The 19,079-nt window shown below is 46.5% G+C and overlaps 1 protein-coding gene across 7 annotated transcripts in view; it reads left to right on the forward strand.

Moving 5' to 3' along the window:
* LOC102458989 (nardilysin-like) overlaps positions 1–19,079 on the forward strand; it is a 158,488-nt gene that overhangs the window by 26,655 nt on the left and 112,754 nt on the right. For all 7 annotated transcript variants that reach the window (XR_016350238.1, XR_012905859.2, XR_012905858.2 and 4 more), the window contains 5 exons: positions 1,591–1,744; positions 4,816–4,889; positions 8,050–8,145; positions 11,706–11,828; positions 15,090–15,147. Coding sequence is in view for 4 of the 7 variants with exons in the window: in XM_075935997.2 (XP_075792112.2) it covers positions 1,591–1,744; positions 4,816–4,889; positions 8,050–8,145; positions 11,706–11,828; positions 15,090–15,147 (505 nt within the window). In the remaining 3 variants the exon portion in view is untranslated. The remainder of the gene's footprint in view (positions 1–1,590; positions 1,745–4,815; positions 4,890–8,049; positions 8,146–11,705; positions 11,829–15,089; positions 15,148–19,079) is intronic.

Genomic DNA, 19,079 nt, shown 5'->3' on the forward strand with positions numbered 1-19,079 from the left:
CCTTCCAGCTGGCTGCATTGGAAGCAGTGATTCAGACCCTGTTACATATCTTTAAAGAGTAATATGTAGGATATCTCCAAAAAGCTAGTAATTTGTCAAGATTCATATAATTGAAAAGTGAATGTATGGATGATATTTAAGGTCCCTGCCCTAGAGGATTTACAGCCTAAGAGTCAGACTGTCAACATCAGGTACTGTATTTTCCGGCGTATAAGACGACTTTTTATGCTAAAAAACATCCCCCAAAAATCGGGGGTCGTCTTATACGGCGGGTATACAGGCAGTCCCCGACTTGCAGGTACGAACGGGGCTTTTCTCGCCCCGGAGGACACAGACTGTGGGACCTCGCGGTCCCGCCGCCCGTGTACTCCGGGGCGAGAAAAGCTGCTCCGTGTCTCCCTGGTCTGCAGACCAGGAAGACGCGGAGCAAAGCCGCGGAGGGGCTCGGGCAGCGGGGCAGCCCAGGCGCGCCTGGGCTGCCCCGCTGCCCGAGCCCCTCCGCGGCTTTGCAAAGCCTTGGGGGAAGCCGGCAGCGGGGCAGCCCAGACACGCCACAGCTGTCCCGCTGCCGGCATCCTCAGAGGCTTTGCTCCCGGTGCCCCTGGTCTGCTGGGGACTGTCTCCAGCAGACCAGGGACACCGGGAGCAAAACCGGGGAGGCGGACGGGTCCCCCGCCTCTGAGGCTTTGCTCTGGCAAAGCCTCAGAGGCGCGGGACCCCGCCATGGCTGCGGCTTTGCTCCCGGTGCCCCTGGTCTGCTGGGGACCGTCTCCAGCAGACCAGGGACACCAGGAGCAAAGCCGGGGAGGCGGAGGGGCGCCGGGGCACTGCCGGTTGGCCTCTTAAGGGGGGGTAGTCTTATACGGCGAGTATAAGATGAAAACCTATCTTTTAACTAGAAAATTAGGGGGTCGTCTTATATGCCCAGTCGCCTTATACGCCGGAAAATACGGTAGTTATAAATCACTGGGGAATGCTGAGCTTTGAAGTAATTTTGGTCAGCATGACAAGCAATGATCTCTGTACACTAGTCCTAGGGATGTGATTCTAGTGGCAACATTTTAAATAGATGTGAGGAAGGCTAATTTGAAGGCATCAAAGCAAGTTTTAAATATAAAAGTTGATAATGAAAAAATAAAAAACATACTTTTAAATGTAATTGTAATGTAAATTAAATTATTTTTTATTTTAAAAATAAACCCTGATTATAATTGTGGCAATTTATGTAAATACCTACATTTATTATAATCTAATAAAATATTTTAAATGAATAAAATGCTAAAATTAAGATGAGAAAAAATTAAGAAGTGGCTAAAAAAGTGATCTTGAAAGTTATATACATACAGAGCCCATCTAATGTATCTTTTAGCCACAAACTGAGGTACAGTACACTGAGAAGTAAGTGTAGTAATCTTGTGTAGTAATTTACACCCATAAAATGTTATAAAATCAAATGGCAATGCACTGTTGCTTTGTGTAAATGCCTACACAAGGTGCAAGGCAATGGATAGTCATGGTATTTATATGTCGCTGTGCCTTTCTGAAATCATCACTGTGTCTGTATCTTAATTTTGATGGATTATGTTTCAGTGGTATTTATGGGCAGTTTGAAGTATCCAGATGAGAATGGATTTGATCAATTCCTGAAGAAACATGGGGGCACTGACAATGCTTCCACTGACTGTGAACGGACAGTTTTCTATTTTGATATCCAGCAGAAATACTTCAAAGAAGCACTTGATAGGTAACCTTGATGACACCAAATAAAGCATTTGTTCATTTAAAGCAGATTAGCACGTGTTTGCCTGAGGAAACTGCACATATTTGCATTGGCTTTTCTTGGCCTGATTAAAGCTACCCTGCTCTTGCAAACTTCCATAGGTCCCCTTTTTACAACAGAGTTCATTATAGATACAGTGACCATATTTTCTGAACCAAAAATAGGGACACATTAGCCACGCCCCTGATCCCCTTTAGCCATGCCCACCTGCCACTGGAAGGGTTTGTGCAGAGTGCTGCCTCTGCCTTTTAAGTTGAGAGTCACACGCTTCTTAGATTTAAAGGGCAGAGCCAGTGCTCTGCACAAACCAGAATCAGCTGATTTCAAGTGTAGCTCTGCCCTTCAAATCTAAAACCACCCACATGGCTCTTACTAGGTTTAAAATGCAGAGAAGTAGCACAGAGGGAGCTGGAGCTGGGAATCAGCTGATTCCCAGTCTGGCTGCTGTTCTGTCCTTTTAACCTAGTAAGAGCCAAGTGGGTCGTCTTAGATTTAAAAGGCAGAGCCGCACGGGACGGCACCAGCTGAGCTTGAAATCAGCTGATCCCTGTTTGTGCAGTGTTGGCTCTGCCCTTTAACTCTAAGAAGCTGCATAGCTTTTAATTTAAAAGGCAGAGTCAGCGCCCTGCACAAACAGGGCTCAACTGATTTCAAGCACTGCTCTGCCTTTTATATCTAAGACCTGTGTGGCTCTTAGTAAGTTTAAAGGGCAGAGCGGCAGCTGGACCAGGCTCCCTCTGTGCTGCTGCTCTGCATTTTAAACTTAATAAGAGCCACATGGGTGGTCTTAGATTTAAAAGGCAGAGCCGCACTTGAAATCATCTGAGCCCGGTTTGTGCAGAGCACTAGCTCTGCCTTTTAAATCTAAGAAGACCAGTGTGGCTCTTACTGAGTTTAAACGGCAGCGGGGTTTCGTGGAGGAGGCCGTGAAGGGGAGGAGGCCACTTACTTGCTGCTTCTTTAGCGGAGTGGCTCCCAAGAGAACGACCTGCCCACGAGAGCAGCAGTGGGCCAGAGGTCAGGCACTGCCTCCCGCTGTTCTTACTGGCCGGGTTCCAGAGCAGCGGGAAAAATCTGTAAGAAGGTCCCTGCATATCTGTGTTCCCCCGGAAGAGACGGGGAGGGGAAATAGCAGCGTGCAGCCACTTCTATCTGTGATGTCATTTCTAGGATATTTTCAGTGTTTTACGGGTTACTGGGACAAGAGATTGAAATTTGGGACTGTCCCAGATTTTCTTGGGTGTAAGGTCAGAATAATTATGGAAGGGAATTGTGACTTTTCCCTAGCTCGCTCTCTGTGTTTTAAGGGAGAAGTAATACCTCAATAGTGTATTTTTTTTAGGAGTGATATAATTTATGCACCTACTTTGGAAGAAGGATAAATTTCAATATGCATTTATCCCAAATTACTTTTAGGTTATATTTTTGGACTTTCATAAATTCTCATAGTGTTGAAATTGCTAGTTCATTCAATTTATCCAGCTACTTAAAGGAGGATCTTTTATTGGCCTGTTCCTTTTAAATATGTTCCTCCTTAGATGGTTTAATATTTATGAACAATCTCTGTTTTTTAAAGTATTGATTCTTATATGGCTGTGTAGTACCATTTGATTCACAGCTCTATTTTAAAAAATATGTTCAGTGCCATTAATTAACTCACATCATATCATAGGATATGTCAAGAAAATAAACCTTTGCTTCTGTCATACAAAATTAAACAATTTTCTAATGGGGAGAGTAATTTAAATATTTTTGGTACTGACCAAATCAGCTGAGGGAAAGAAGGTTGTACTGCAAATAGGCATTTTATCAAAGCCATTATTAATATAGTGATTGAACTAAATTCTGAAACTAGAGTGTACACACAATGGGAGTGCTGTTTTTATAACAGCCTTGTGTAAAGTATTTGAGGGCAGAATTCGTCTCTCCAAAGGTGAGAATCAGACCAGCTTTGGCTATTTTGAAGGATCTTAAAGGTGGGTTGCATATGACAAGACTTGGGTTTGAAAAGAGACTGAAAAAGTTGGGGCTAGTTCAGAGGGGACAAAGCAGAGATGACATGATGATGCATGTCTATAAAATAATGAATGGTTTGTGGGAGGAAAACAGGCACACCCATTCATAATTATTCATATAAGAACATGGGTACAGTTAATGAAATTGAAGGCAGTGCATTTAAAATTGATGCTTTTTTGCATGATCAACCTGTGGAACTCTGTCAGAAGGGGTTGTTGAGTCAAAAACGTAGTAAAATTTTCAGAAATTCTAAGGTCAGAAAGTACCAGTGTGGGAAGATCCAAGGTCAGATTACCTGGCAACCACATGGATATATCCAAAATGTAATTACAACTCCACCCCCCACATAGACTCCCCAGTAGTGTGCCAGTGTTCCATATAACGCATTATCCTGCCATATCCATCATCCATATCTTTATGAGTGAGAAGAAAAAGATAATTGTTAATAGTATTATCTACATATATAAGAAAATTGTAATGGATGTAACATCTGATGGGCTTGGCTTTAAGGCATAAGTCAAATATTAGCTGCTCAAGGTTAGGAAGAAACTTTGCCAGTGGTCAGGGTTATTCATTAATTGTTTATTATAGGGATTTTTCCATCTTCCTCTGAAGCATCTGGTATTGGCCAGTTTGAGAGAGGCACAATTGTCTAGAATAGATGGACCACTTATGGTCATATCTGGTCTAATGAGTCTTATGTGCTGAAGGCAGATTCTGCTTCCTTTGGTACCATATTCTACTAGCTCGCTTCTGCACAAAAGATCAGTGACCTTGCCCTTTGTCTTTCTAAAAGTATTAAATAATTGGGCTTGTTCATGTTAGTTCACATGCTTTAAGAACTAATGGTAAAAGAGCCCAGAACTATATCATTGTTTAAGCTAATAGAAGTCCTTAATCTTAAAAAAGTAAACATTGTAGTTTGTCACAAAGTCAGTTTTTGTTTATTAAAAAAACCAATCTGTATAGTCATTCATCAAACAATAGGGAAGATTTACCTTTTTGTCTCTTTGTTTTAGGTGGGCACAATTCTTCATTCACCCACTAATGATCAGGGATGCTATTGATCGTGAAGTTGAAGCTGTTGATAGTGGTAAGAGTAACATTTTTGTCATAAAACTTTTTTTTTTTTTAGCTCTACAGCATTGACTGTATTGAAATTCTTGACAAGATTCTCAGGTATTTCGTGCTGTCTCATGCGTAATATCTAATATATCCTTTATTTAACTTCAGTTAAAAAGTAAAATTTAACTAGAGGCTAAAAGTTACATTAATGGGACTTTATTGATTCCTTGAGCATAATGAAATATATACATTTATGTGAGTGAGAGTCAAGTTGTGTTGTCTTCACCGCTCAGTGCAGAGCAAATGTTGGTATTAACATGGATAGGAGGACTAATCTTGTGAAAATAGTATATTTGAAGGAGAATTGTTAGAGTGTGAATTAGGGATGTTAAATATCAGTTAATTGAATAGTCAATTAACCTCATGAATTTTAAATGGTCACTCAACTATTCTATAGTCCCCGAGGGTGGGTCCAGCAGCCAGCATGCTCTGGCTCCACTCCCGAGGAGTCCCCTGCCACTCCATGCTGCTGCCTCTATCAGAGGCAGCAGCACAGGGTGCCAGGAGGGAGCTGGTCTGCGAGGGGAGCCAGTTTAAAAACCAGATCCCCTTGCAGATCATCTGGAGCATTCAAGCCCCTCTATCCAACATGGGGTCACCCAACAAGAGCTTGGCGATGGATGTACCTGGCCCCCCTAGGATGTAGGACAGATAAGAGGGGGCCCAAAATATAGGGAGATTGGTGGCTCCTCCAGTGGCACAGTGGATAAGGTACATGCCTCCAGAGCAATGAGTCTGTTGCCCTGAGCTGCTGTCTTTTAAACAGAGGCAGCAGGATGGGGTGGCAGCAGCCCCTGTCCTGGTGGGGTCTGAGCTCTTGGACCCGGAGCGAGCTGGAACTGAGCCGGGTTTCCTACCAACCTGGCTCCTAATACACTTTAAATGCCGAGTAGCAGCAGGGGTAGATTCCAGACTTGGAGTGAGCCAGGCTGCTGACCAGCCTGATAAAAAATTTACTGGCGGGGGACGGGAATAAGTATTTGCTTATCGGTTAATCGACTACACTATTATATCTTCAGTGTAAATCAGTGTCCTCCTCCAACCATGACTGCTCTGTAGCTGGGGAAGGGCTCCTCCACCATCCGTAGCAGCTCAGTCTTGGGTCCAGATAAGTGTGCCACTTCCCTGGCCATAGTTCTGAACCCAGATTTGCCCTGGCTAAGGAACAGCAACCTCTTCCTGATTGTGGAGAGGCACTTTCTCCCTTCCTCAGGCTGCTGCAGTGAGAGAGGGCTGAGGGTAGTCCTCTCTTTCTGGGGTAGCCTGCACTCCGAACACCTCATTCCCAAATCCACCCGAGATCCTGCACCCCTATTCAGAGCCCTCAACTTCCTTCACAACCATCTGCCCCAGCCCCGAGCCCCCTCCTGCATTTCAGTGCTTTGGCGCTACTCTGATCACACATTGTCCATTTGCAGAATAATTTTATTATGTGATACATCACCTGCATATTTGTGCACATAATGAAAGTCATTCCACACACAGACATAAAAAATAAGAATGAACGTTGCTAATCATCTCATCTGTTTATCTCTTATGTAGATCATATGGAGTGTCAGGCTGCCTTTGTGGGAGTGATTTCAAATTGTATAACTTCTTACACTACATCAGCCTATGCAATAGCTCAGGTCGTACCTTCACAGCAGTTGCAAGCTCATTTGAGGAAAGCCCAAGTAATATCAGTAGCATTTCTCAGTGATATGTCAGTATTTGACATTTGCAGGGATGTTGCCTGGTCTTCTGTAAATGCTCTTACCAGGCACTATTAGATTGCCATGGCATCTAGGTCAGATGCAAACTTTGGGAAGCCTGTCCTGCAGTCATTTTTTAAAGTAGACTCTGAGACTGTCCTCCTATGAGTTCTGCTTGTGAGTCACCTGAATGGAATACATGTCTGTAGGCACTTGAAGAAAAGACAGTCACTTGCCTTTATTGCAACTGTTGTTCCTTGAGATGTGGGTGTAGACATGTATTTCCTGATCCATCCTTTGCCGTTTCTGTAACAGTCTCCTTATTTTTGACGTTCAATCTGAAGGATAGTGCTGCTCTTAAAAAACTAAGGGAGAATTAGAGATACAAGGCATAAGCACAGCCCCTCTGGGTTCTGAGACAAAATTCTCTGGCATTTGTGCACTGGCCATACACCTGCCTTTGTGAAATACATGTTTGCACTCATATTTTAAAGAACAACAATTACAATACAGGTAAATAACCACCTTTTCTTCTTCGGATGATGTCCCCGTGGGTGCTCCACTGTTGGTGATGGGTGATCCCTGGTGCCGCAGTTCTGAGCTTTTTGTAGCAGTTGACAGTTGGGCTGCACTCCACAGGAGCCAACTTGTACCACTTACACTTGGTGTCTTGCGTGGCATCCTGACACTCCCTTCAGTTCCTCTTCAACCACCCTCCTTGCAGATGGAGTTCTCATCTCTCTCAGGAATTGTTTCTTCACACTTAATGCTTTTCCTTATGGGCTCTTGCCCTTAATTGATCAATCAATTTCAAAGAAAAAAACTGCAAAGAGAAAGAACATGCTTCACTCCCTCAATGGGGTTTCTCTCTCTCTCTCTCAAAAAAAAAAAAAAAGTAAAGAAGACAAAACGAGGCACCCAAGCCTTAATAAGACCTGACCATGCCCAGCCCTCAGGGTTTTTTAAAGTGCTCACAATATAAGGAACCCATGCAAGCATCAGATGGACATGATTCTTGCATAAGATGTTTGGGGGAGGCACATGCCACCCAAAAATGTGACCATTGCAGGAGCCTCACTGCCAGGACTGGGAAGGACTATGAAATGAGGCTCCACATGATTATGTTTGAAAGGGTGCTTGGACCAGCCTGAGCTAACCCCAAAACATGGAGATCTAAAGCACAGGTCCGTGTCACCCTCCCCATATTCTGTTTCTCAGCCATGGACTGAGGATTTTTTTTCTTTTCCCTCTGCTCTTTTTCTTTCCTTTCTGAGCATTGGCAGCTAGTGGTGTTGCCACTTTCACAGCTACTTTGTGCATCTGGCAAAAAACATTTCCCATGCTGTTCTATGTATTATGTTTGGCCCTGTTGAACATGGATGTTGTTTACATTGGAACATTGCCCAGTGATTTAATACAGTGCTCTAAAACTAACAGAATATCAACTAGCAAGGCCCTCTGATGCAAACAGGAGGGAACTGCTGCTTGGGAGCCTTGCCAAACCTGGACATCCAATGAAGAAGTTTTTCTGGGGTGAGTCTTGCTCTAACATTCTAAAACTCTATCGGTTTTTCTATATGACACATATTTGTTAAAGTGGTGTCTTAACAATGTGAGATTCTTTAGTATTTCATCAAATTCTGATGCTACATGAACGGAATATATTTTCAACTTCAGCTTTGCTATTTGCCTTATGCCCATTCATAACAACTTATTATTAGTGTACTGCTAATATTATTTAGGGCTGCTGTGGTTCACATAGCCTCCTATCTTTTCCATTATAAATTGTGGAAAAATAATATATGCATCTTGGATGTAAAAGACAAAGTACTCGTGGGCTCACAAGGAAGATTTTTTGAAAACGGTTGATTCGGCCTCAGAGCTACAATAGCAGGTGAGTGACAGCTTCACGGCCAGTGTTCAGCCTTGTGAGTATGAGTGAGTTGAAGGGAGAATTTATTTTCCTTCTTTCACCCCGTACAGTCCCGGTAGAACCAAACCCAATGTGTGGTATTGTGCATTTAATTACAAGTAGAACCAGCCTTAGATCCTGTCAACTTGAAGTCTAGTCATTTGTAAAAAAAAAAGACTAGTTTTAGGTGCTATAACTAGTCCTGAATCTCTTTTGACACTTTTTATGGATTTCCAATTATTACATGCTATAACAACATTTTCCTGCAAGCATGTTTTTCTTTTCTATGTTATGAAAGACTTAAACAATCAGGGTGAAATTAGCTATACTGTACCAGGGTCTGTGAACATAAGAATGACCATACTGAGTCAAACCAAAGGACCATCTAGCTCAGTATCCTGTCCTCTGACAAAGTGGCCAGGCCAGATGTCCCAGACAGAATGAAGAAAACAGTTAATCATTAAGGGTATGTTTACATTGCAAGGCTATTTCGGTATACTGGAGGTATCCCAAAATAGCTACCCTGTGTCTACACAAGCCGCCTGTTATTTCGAAATATTTTTTCGAAATAATGGGTGCATTATTTCGCCATCCTAGTAAACCTTGTTGCATGAGGGATAAGGGGCGGCTCGAAATAGCACGTTATTTTGAAATCTGGTGCTGTGTAGATGTGCCAAATTTCAAAATAATCTATTTCGAGTTTAGGGTGCAGTGTAGAAACACCCTAAAAGTTATCCATTCTCTGTCGCTCATTCCCAGCTTTTGACAAACAGGCTAAGGAGACCATCCCTGACCATCCTGGGTTTTAGCCATTGATGGAATCATCTTCCATGAATTTATCTGATTCTTTTTTGATCCCTGTTACAGTCATGGCCTTCATAATATCCTCTGGTAGGGTATGTCTACACTACAGCGCTAGTTCGAACTAACTTAGTTCGAATTAGTTAATTCGAACTAAGCTAGTTCGAACTAACGCATCTAGAACTAAAAACTAGTTCGAACTAGCGTTTTGCTAGTTCGAACTAGCAAGTCCACATTGAGTGGACTCTGAACAGGGCTTAAGGATGGCCGGAAGCAGTGCCGGCAGGGCATAAGAGGAGGACTTAGAGCATGGAGATGCTGTCTCAGGCTAGCCGAGGGCTGCGCTTAAAGGGTCCCGACCCCCACCCCAGACACACAGTTCTAAGGGGTGCCCCGCTTGCAAAGAAGTTCTGGCTTGGAGTTCCCTGAGTGCCCACACTGGGCACATCACACCACTCGGCCATCAGCCCGGCTGCACTTGCCGCAGGCTGCCATCTGGGGAGAGGGAGTAATTGGGGGGCTGCAGGAGAGCTTCCACCCCCAGAAGCCCGCAGAGCCAGCCCAGTCCTCCCCATCGGGGGCTCGTACCCCATTCCTCCCTCACCTCCTTCCACTTACCCTTCCTTAGCCCCCCTTCTTATTGATGTACAAAATAAAGATAACGTTTCTTCCAACATTGACTCTGTCTTAATTGAAAAAAAACTGGGGGAGACTGGGAAAAGGAGGTGGGAGAGGGGAAGAGAAAGGCTGGGAGAGGGGAGGGCAACTAACATGATCAGGGGTTGGGAACAGGTCCCAGATGAAGAAAGGCTACAGAGACTGGGACTGTTCAGCTTAGAAAAGAGGAGACGGAGTGGGGACAGGATAGAGGTCTCTAAAAGCAGGGGTTGGGTGGAGAGGGTGCATTCAGAAAAGTTCTTCCTGAGTTCCCATAAAGAAGGACTAGAGGACACCAAAGGAAAGGAATGGGTAGCAGGCTTGAAACTAGTAAGAGAAAGTTGTTCTTGACAAAGCAAATAGTTAACCTGCGGAACTCCTTGCTGCAGGAGGCTGTGAAGGCTACAACTAGAACAGAGTTTAAAGGGAAGTGAGATAAAGTGATGGAGGTTGGGTCCATGGAGTCCTATTAGCCAGAGGGTAGGAGTGGTGTCCCTGCCCAAAGTTTGTGGAAGGCTGGAGAGGGATGGCACGAGACAAATGGCTTGGTCATTGTCTTCGGTCCATCCCCTCCAGGGTCCCTAGGGTTGGCCGCTGTTGGCAGACAGGCTACTGGGCTAGATGGACCTTTGGTCTGACCCAGTACGGCCATTGTAAGCTCAGGGCTCAGTGTCGGGGGTCTCAGTGGACCCCCTTGATTTTCATGCACACCTGGTCCTGGGTGGCCAGGCTGGCAGCTCTCCTGCCCTAGACGGCCACTTTCCTGTGCCTAGTGCGGAGATCGTGGACGAGGTCCACGATGTCCGCACTAGCCCAGGAAGGTGCCCGCCTCTTGCGGTCCAGGGCAAGCTCCCGGGAGCCGCCAGCCTGGTCCCGGCAAGAGGGGGTGGGCTTGGGGGCATCGGGTGGGTGGCTCTGTGCCGTGCCAGGTGCACGGTCTGCTAGCTGGGTGCTGGCAGGCTTGCACCTGGCACGGGCACCGTAGCCAGCCCGTGCCCCTTTAAGGGGTCTGGGGCCGGGAGGGGGGCATAGAGTTTCCCTGGTGTTGGCCAGAGTGGCCACCAGGGAAACCTGGGGAGGGCTAGCCTCCCACTAGTTCGAACTAAAGGGCTACACAGCCCTTAGTTCGAACTAGCTAGTTCGAACTAGGCGTTAGTCCTCGTAAAATGAGGTTTACCTAGTTCGAACTAAGCGCTCCGCTAGTTCGATTCAAATTCGAACTAGCGGAGCGCTAGTGTAGCACCTATTAAAGTTAGTTCGAACTAACGTCCGTTAGTTCGAACTAACTTTGTAGTGTAGACATACCCGTAAAGAGTTCCATAGGTGAATGGTGCACAAAATTAACTGCTAAATATAGAAAAATATATTATCTCTAATTTTTGTTATAGTATTCTTAAAAGTTCTGTGTAACAATAGGAGATAAAAAAAATTCAGAGAAGAGAAATTTTTAAAATTGCTGTCTCTTAAGCTTTGAAATTGTTGGCAGTTTAATCATAGTATTAATAGTAGTTATAACTCTTCTTCATACGTATGCATTTCACCTCTGTATTTTTTCTTGTATTCATGGCCTAAACGCTTTGTGCTCCATCGTCATTTGTTGCACATCCAGAACCGTGAAATTCTTGTGTATAAGGAATCCAAGATTAGATTCTATGACTAGATCTTGTGATTAGAAAAGCACAAGTGATGTGAAGCCGAATAACTACTTTTTTAACATTTACAGGTAATGCAGAGACACTAAAGCATGAGCCTAAAAAGAGTAATATTGATATCTACATCAGACTGAGGGAGTTTTGGCAGCGCTACTACTCTGCTCACTATATGAATTTAATTGTCCAGTCTAGAGGTAACATCATTTGTTGCTTAAATACCAATTTTTACAGGCTGCTTTAAAATAGAGGACTTTCTGTTCAGCTCAGAACTTGCACCTTGCTGCTCACTAGGTAATGATTCTGCTATAGTTATGTGTTTTGGTTTATAATAAGGATGTTTAAATGCGTGTACTTAAGTAACTGTATAACCATGGTAGTTGGCTCATTGGGAGCTGGTGTGCACACCTGGCTTCCCATGCGAACCAGCTGCCGCCTGCCACCCTGCGCTGCTGCCTCTGATACAGCAGAATGCACTGGGAGCTGGCTTTTTAGTCAGCTCCCTGTGCATACAGGGATCCTGTGTGTAACCGGGAATGTTAACTGATGAGCCCAGACTCATCGGTTAACCATTTACAGAGTTACTTTTTCACATCCCTAGTTTATAAACCGATAGAAAAGGTTAGTGCTTAGCTTTTTTCAATTTAAATTCCCTGGGAGTTCTGATTGAGATCTAAGAATTTAACCTGAAATGCAAATTTGAATCCCAGTAGGACTGTCTCAGCTCTTTTTGCAGTCCATACACTAATTTCAAAATATTTTATTATAGGGATGATAACTTATAGATTTTTAAACAATTACATTATTGATTAATCCAAATGACTACATGCAGCCCTGCTCTCCTTGCTGCCTCTGTATCAGAGGCAGTAAGGGGGGATGGAACCTGGTGCCCTTTGGGAGATGATTTTTAAAATGGCTCGCCACATGCCAGTTTCCATGAAGTTCCCTGCCCCTCCCCCCGCTACCTCCCCCAGAGGCAGCATTGCAGGGGACTGGCAAGAGCCAGTGCTTAAAAGCTGGTTCCCCATGTGCACCGGATTCCACAGAGCCACATGCCTCCTTACCCTCACGTTGCTGTCTCTGATAGAGAGGCAGCAACATGGAGAGTGAGGTGGCAGGCAGGAGCTGGTACATGCAGGAAGCCAGCTTTCAAGACGGCTTCCCATGCATATTGGCTCCTGCAGAGCTGCCTGCCCCCATGTGCTGCTGCCTCTCTTTCAGAGGCAGCAATGCAGTAGGGCATGGGGGCAGGTGGGAGCAAAAATGCACAGGGAACCAGCTTTTAAGTTTGCTCTCTGCTCATCCTGGCTCTGCCGAGTTGACTCCCACAGAGGCAGCAGGGGGAGGAGGGCCCGTGAGGGGTGTCAACAAGCAGGAGCTGGTGCTTGGGTGGAGCCAGGCAGGATTATGGAGGCAGCAGTGTGGGGCAGCAGGTGGGAGCTGATCTACGTGCGGAGTCAATTTTTAAACCAGCTCCCCTCATGGACAGGCTCCTCCTGCCACCCTGAGCTGCTGCCTCTGATACAGAGATAGGTTAGGTTAGCAGGGGGCTCCCTGGGAGTGGGGCCAGGAGCGGTGGCGAGCCCCGCCGAGCGGTGGCAAGCCCCGCTTGCCAGCCGCGCGGTTCTGTGCTCTGCGCCTGTGCAGATCGCTCCATGCCGGCTCTTCCGGGATGTAATTACTCGCCACGTGAAACAAGACTTACAGGATCTGAGAACAAAGGGATCTGGGGTTGGCTGATCCCCGTCTAGACTACCACTCTGTGCCGACAATCAGCTGATCGGCACAGCGCGACGGCTATTTTGATGTAAATGAAGCAGCGATTATTTAAATTGCCGCTTCGTTTCCCTTTGCCGAGTACACTCATCTACATGGCTCTGTCGACAGAGCCATGGGCTGTGTCTAGATTGGCATGATTTTCTGGAAATGCTTTTAACGGAAAAGTTTTCCGTTAAAACCATTTTCGGAACAGTGCGTCTAGATTGGCACAGATGCTTTTCCGCAAAAGCACTTTTTGCCAAAAAGCATCCGTGCCAATCTAGACACGCTTTTCCTCAAAAAAGCCCCAATCGCCATTTTCACGATCGGGGCTTTTTTGTGGAAAACAAATCTGAGCTGTCTACACTGGCCCTTTTGCGCAAAAGCTTTGCCTGAACGGGAGCAGAATAATATTTCCACAAGAAGCACTGATTTCTTACAGTAGGAAGTCAGTGCTTTTGCGCAAATTCAAGCGGCCAGTGTATACAGCTGGCAAGTTTTTCTGGAAAAGTGGCTGATTTTCCGGGAAAAACTGGCCAGTCTAGACACAGCCATGTAGTCTAGACACATCCCTAATGTAGAGCACTCACAGGGACATCACTCGAATAGGTGGTTACTTACCTTGACAGTTATGAAGGTTCTTTGATATGTGTTCCCACATGGGTGTTCCGCTACCCACTCTCCTCTCCTCTACTTTGGAGCCAGTAATCAGGATTCCAATATAGAGAAGGAATGGAGGGAGGAATCACACTGCACACACAGTTAATGGAAAATGAGCATGTGAGGGAGCTACTGCATATGTGTGGTTCATCTACATTCTGCTAGGCACATTTTCTGATTGATTGATTGATGTGGGGATGCACCGACACCTACTGTGTAGTACCCCCAAGGAAACGCATCTCAAAGACCCATTGTTACTGTCAACGTAAGTAACTTCTTCTTGACTTTGTATACAGACAACTAAGATACTGATTTGATTTTGCCCCTCAGTTCTGCCTTGTCCCTTCTTTCTCTCTGCTATTCCAGCTCATGCTCCCTCCCATTTCTAATCCATCTTCTAAGTCTCCATGTTTTTCACTTTCCTGTGGGCTTTAGTCACCTGCCTCCATCGAACCTAATTTAAAGCCCTCCTCATTAGGTTAGCCAGTCTGTATCCAAATATTTTCTTTCCCTTCCTGTGCATTTTACAATGATATTCATACCTGCATGTTACTAGTTTTTATGTTATACGTCACAAGGCATTTTTGTACAAATATTGCAGTAGGATTTGAATATAGTAGGCACTGTATGCTTCTCAGGGACACAACTGTATCTCTTTCAGAAATCATTGCATTATTTATACTCTGCTTGGGGAAGGTTGAACAGACCTGCTACACTATAAGGATCTAATAAATCATAAAGCCATGGATGCCACCCAATCTCTCAGTTGCAGTTGTAGTAGATACTTTTATCAAAACATAATCCAAACCCAAGATCTATGGGATCTGGTAAAACTGGGGAAATCAGTCAAACCGGCTTTTAAGATTACCCTCTGCAGCTATTGCATTACTGAATACTGACTTGCACTGTTTATTCTAGGTCTCCAAGCTAATTTGCATTAATGTCAGAAGATTTTCAAACTGCCTTTATTTTCCTGAAAACCTGGCTTTATGCATTACACTGACCTATATTTCTACCTTTCTTTTTTCTTTCCTTACTAGAATCTTTGGACACTTTGGAGAAGTGGGTGAAGGAAATCTTTTCACAGATTCCAAATAAGTAAGATACTTTACTGATAGAAAAGGAGTCTGCTGTGTGATATTGGGCTTGATGCTAGAAGCTTACTGATGTCTGCTATATCTTTGCTGACGCCTCCTTTGTTGGGTGGAGAATTGTAGTCTGTATTTAAGGTGTACTACATGTTATGAGTTTGTGTAAAAGATAATTAGTGTAAAATATAAACTGAGGCTACGTCTACACTGCATGATTATTTCAGAATAAGCTATTTTGGAAGAAATACTCTGAAATAGCTTATTCTGAAACAGTGCACCTACACACCAAATGCTCATTGAAATATCACTTAGCTATTTTGAAATAGAGCATCCACACTGACTGGATGGCTGTCGCATTTAAGGCCAACTGGAACCAGTTCAGACAGGGCATCAGGACAGCACTCACTTTCTGTGGCTGCTGCCTGAGGCTAGCTGAGGCTCGTGCTTAAAGGGATCCCCCTCTACAGCAGTGTCTCAAGCTCTTCTCTTTTGCCTATCTGATTGAGGGACAGCAAATCCATTCCTTTGCCTACTGTCGTTCCCCTGCTGGACATCTCAGCACTCCAGCTATGGATCCAGAGCTGCCTCTGGGCAGTCAATGGCTATTGCAGCTTGTGGTACACTTCATGCAGCAGTTTCTGCAGGTTGCCTCCCAGGTCCTGAAGGAACCCAACCCCCCTACTTATCTTGGATATCCTCATCATCTGTCTGTGGGCTCAGTTCATGCTGCTGGAGTCCATCTGTCCTCTCCTGCACACCATGCGCTGCTGCTTCTGGCGTCTGGACACCAGTTGCAGCTGGTGGGACCAGCTCGTCATGGAGCGGTGGGGCAACCAGCAGTGGCTTCAGAATTTCCGGATGAGGAAGGACACCTTTCTGGAGCTGTGTGAGTAGCTCACCTCTGCCCTCAGGTGACAGGGCACTCACATGTGATCCTCCATCCCCCTTCAGAAGTGGGTCGCCATCACCCTGTGGAAGCTTGCCACTCCAGACAGCTACTGATCCATAGGGAGCCAGTTTGGTGTGGGGAGATCAGTCGTCAGAACTGTGCAGGTATGGCGCTCTCGGGCTATTGTCCCAGGAGGGGGGTAAAGTGCTGAAATGGGGTTCCCAAGGGAAGGGGGGAAGGTTGGTGGAAGCACCCTCCCTGGAAGGTTTTTCAGTACCACCCTCACAAAGCCCTGCCAGGGGATGGGATAAGTGTGTGTGGGGGGGAAGGTTACTCCTGCTGTGGAGAGGGGCTCGGGGACCTCCCGAGGGCTCCTGTAACCCTGTGATTCTCTGTTTCTTTGTTTGTCTCCTTCTACAGGTGGTGTGGGTCATCAACACCATTCTGCTGCACAACCTGGGCAATTGGAAACCATTGTCACCGGCTTTGCCAACATGGGCTTCCCCAACTGTGGGGGAGGGGAGATTATTGATGGCACCCGTATCCTCATCCAGGCCCTCGATCACTGGGCATCTGTCTACACCAACCGGAAGGGTACTTCTCGATGGGCCTGCAAGCTCTCATGGACCACTGGAGCCAGTTCACTGAAATCTACGTTGGGTGGTCAGGGAAGGCACATGATTCCGGTGTCTTCTCCAACTCCAATGTGTTTCAGAAGCTGCACACCAGCACTTTTTTCCCTGACCACACCATCAGGGTCAGGGATGTGGACATGCCGATATGCATGTTGGGGGACTTAGCCTACCCTTTGCTGCCCTGCCTAATAAAGCCCTACACTAGCCCCCTTGAACGCTTCAGTGGCAGGCTCAGCAGAGCCTGCATGATGGTGGCAGGCATCTGAAGGTGAGGTTCCAGTACCTCCTCACTCGCCTGGACATTGGGTATCAGAACATCCCACACATGGTGGCTATGTGCTGTGTTCTTTCCAGTATTTATGAGAGAAAGCGGAAGGCGTTCCTCCCTGGATGGATGACAGAGGCTGACCATCCAGCAGGCCCATCGAGGCTGTGGGCATCCAGGATGCCTGAAGGGAGAGTTTCTCACAAGGACCCCAGTTACACTCTCCCATGGGCCTCCCCACTAGGGGCCTGTGCATTGCCCCTCTGTGCCTTCCCTCCCACACTCCTCCCTTCCCTTTCTTCCCTGCTGAGACAATAAACCACACTTTTTGTTTTTGAAAAAATAAACTGTTTGCTTTTTTTATTTGGGGTCAAAGTAATGGGAGGGACTGGGGAAAGAATCAGGGTGGGGTGAGAGGAGAGGGGGAGGAGAGTCTTAAGGCTGATGCAGGGAGTGGTGCCTGGGTCTGGTGATCCCACTGCCACAGGTGTGGAGGCCTTGGCGGCCATGGGGGGTAGGAATTGGGGAGAAGCGGGAGGAGCAGGATCAGGGCAGGAACAGGAGCAGGCAGCATTCTGGCAACCAGGGATTGAACTGTTGTTCACGTGGTGTGGCCCTGGTCTAGCATCTCCTGCCAGGTGTCTCGCTGCAGCTGAATGTCTTCCTGAAGTCTCTGGTCTAGGATCTGCTCCAGGGATCGGAGTTCCATGAGGTGTGCCCACTGGAACTTGTCCATGGGTCTTTTGCTTCGGCAGCTCCCTTGAGGTTGGGAGGCCACATCTCTGAGATGAGACCGAAAGACGTCATTTGGGACAAAGGTGAGCAAGGCCATGTGTGGTCTAGCTAATGGGCTCTTTCCTGCAAGGGCCCACATGTCTATGGGGGGAGCCTCACTACCCCCACATCCCGGGGACAAGCAGGTATGTGAAGGTGCTGGCCAGACTGGGATCCTGTGGGCAGGAGGGGGGCCTTGGGGTGGCTGGACTTCCCTCTGTGCCATGCACGCGCTGAGTCTGTCAGTGGCAGCATCTCGCAGGGAGAGAACATGTATCACTGCTAAGGATGTTAATTATCGGTTAATTGATTAGTCAAGTAGTTGATAGGCACTTCCACATTCCTCCTTTGAATGTACAAGAGCCCCAGCTGGGCCAGCGTGAAGTCCCACTGACTCTGGGCTACACATGGTATACCAGCTTTTAAATGTACAAGAGTCCCCAGCGGGGGCTCTTGTGTATTTCAAAGCCGCAGCACAGCATGGAGTCTGGGGTCAGCTGCGTGGGACTGCTCCTTTGAAGTATCCCCTTCCCCCCCCTTTGCTGCCTCTATCTAATAGAGGCAGCGGGGGCGGGGGAGGGGGAATCAACTAGTTGACTAGTCCTTAACATCCTTAATCCTTGACCACTGGGGGAGAGTGGGGCAGGGTGTTGGAGGGAGGTGTGTATGAGCGACACGCTCCTGTGCCTCACCTCGCTATCCCCAGGATTGGATGCTGCCCTGAGAGTGCAGGCATGCTTATGTGCTGTGTGCGGCACTGCCGAGTATGTGTGTGTGTCTCCATGTCCCCAGCTTCCTTCTAGTGCTAGCTTGAGGTGGGAGAGTGTCCCACCCTGGCGTCAGGAGCATGGGAGGCCTTTCCAAGCATCCTGTGGCCAATAGCACAAGCATCCTCCAGTGCAGCTTTCTGGGGCTGTGTGCCCTAGACTGGTGCTCCACGTGCTCTCACATGCACAGGCTGCTGTGTGATCCCCAGGCTGCAGAGGCCGAGCGAGGAGCGTGCGGCTGCTCCTCGCAACCCGCTACCTTTGCCCTCTGTGTGTGGGAAACATGATGGCTCTCACCTGATGTCAGGCTCTCACCTGATGTTTAACATGGCTTCAACGGATTTTTAAATGTGGGGTTTTTAACCTAATTCAGTGCAATATTATCCACCGAAGTGTGCTGTCTAAGATGGGGAGTCAACCCCAATTTTGTGGTGTTTTATAATTGTTGGGCTCCTAAGATTTGCTCACTTTATTCAAAATATAATTATCACGGCTCGCCGAGTGGCAGCGAGCCCTGCTCGCCAGCCGCATGGTTCTGCGCATGCGCAGATCGCTCCATGCTGGCTCTTCCGGGGTGTAATCTACTTGCTACGGGCAAGTATATTACAC

Source organism: Pelodiscus sinensis, chromosome 9, assembly GCF_052426305.1.
Source record: "Pelodiscus sinensis isolate ZL-2025 chromosome 9, ASM5242630v1, whole genome shotgun sequence".
Lineage (NCBI taxonomy): Eukaryota > Metazoa > Chordata > Testudines > Trionychidae > Pelodiscus > Pelodiscus sinensis.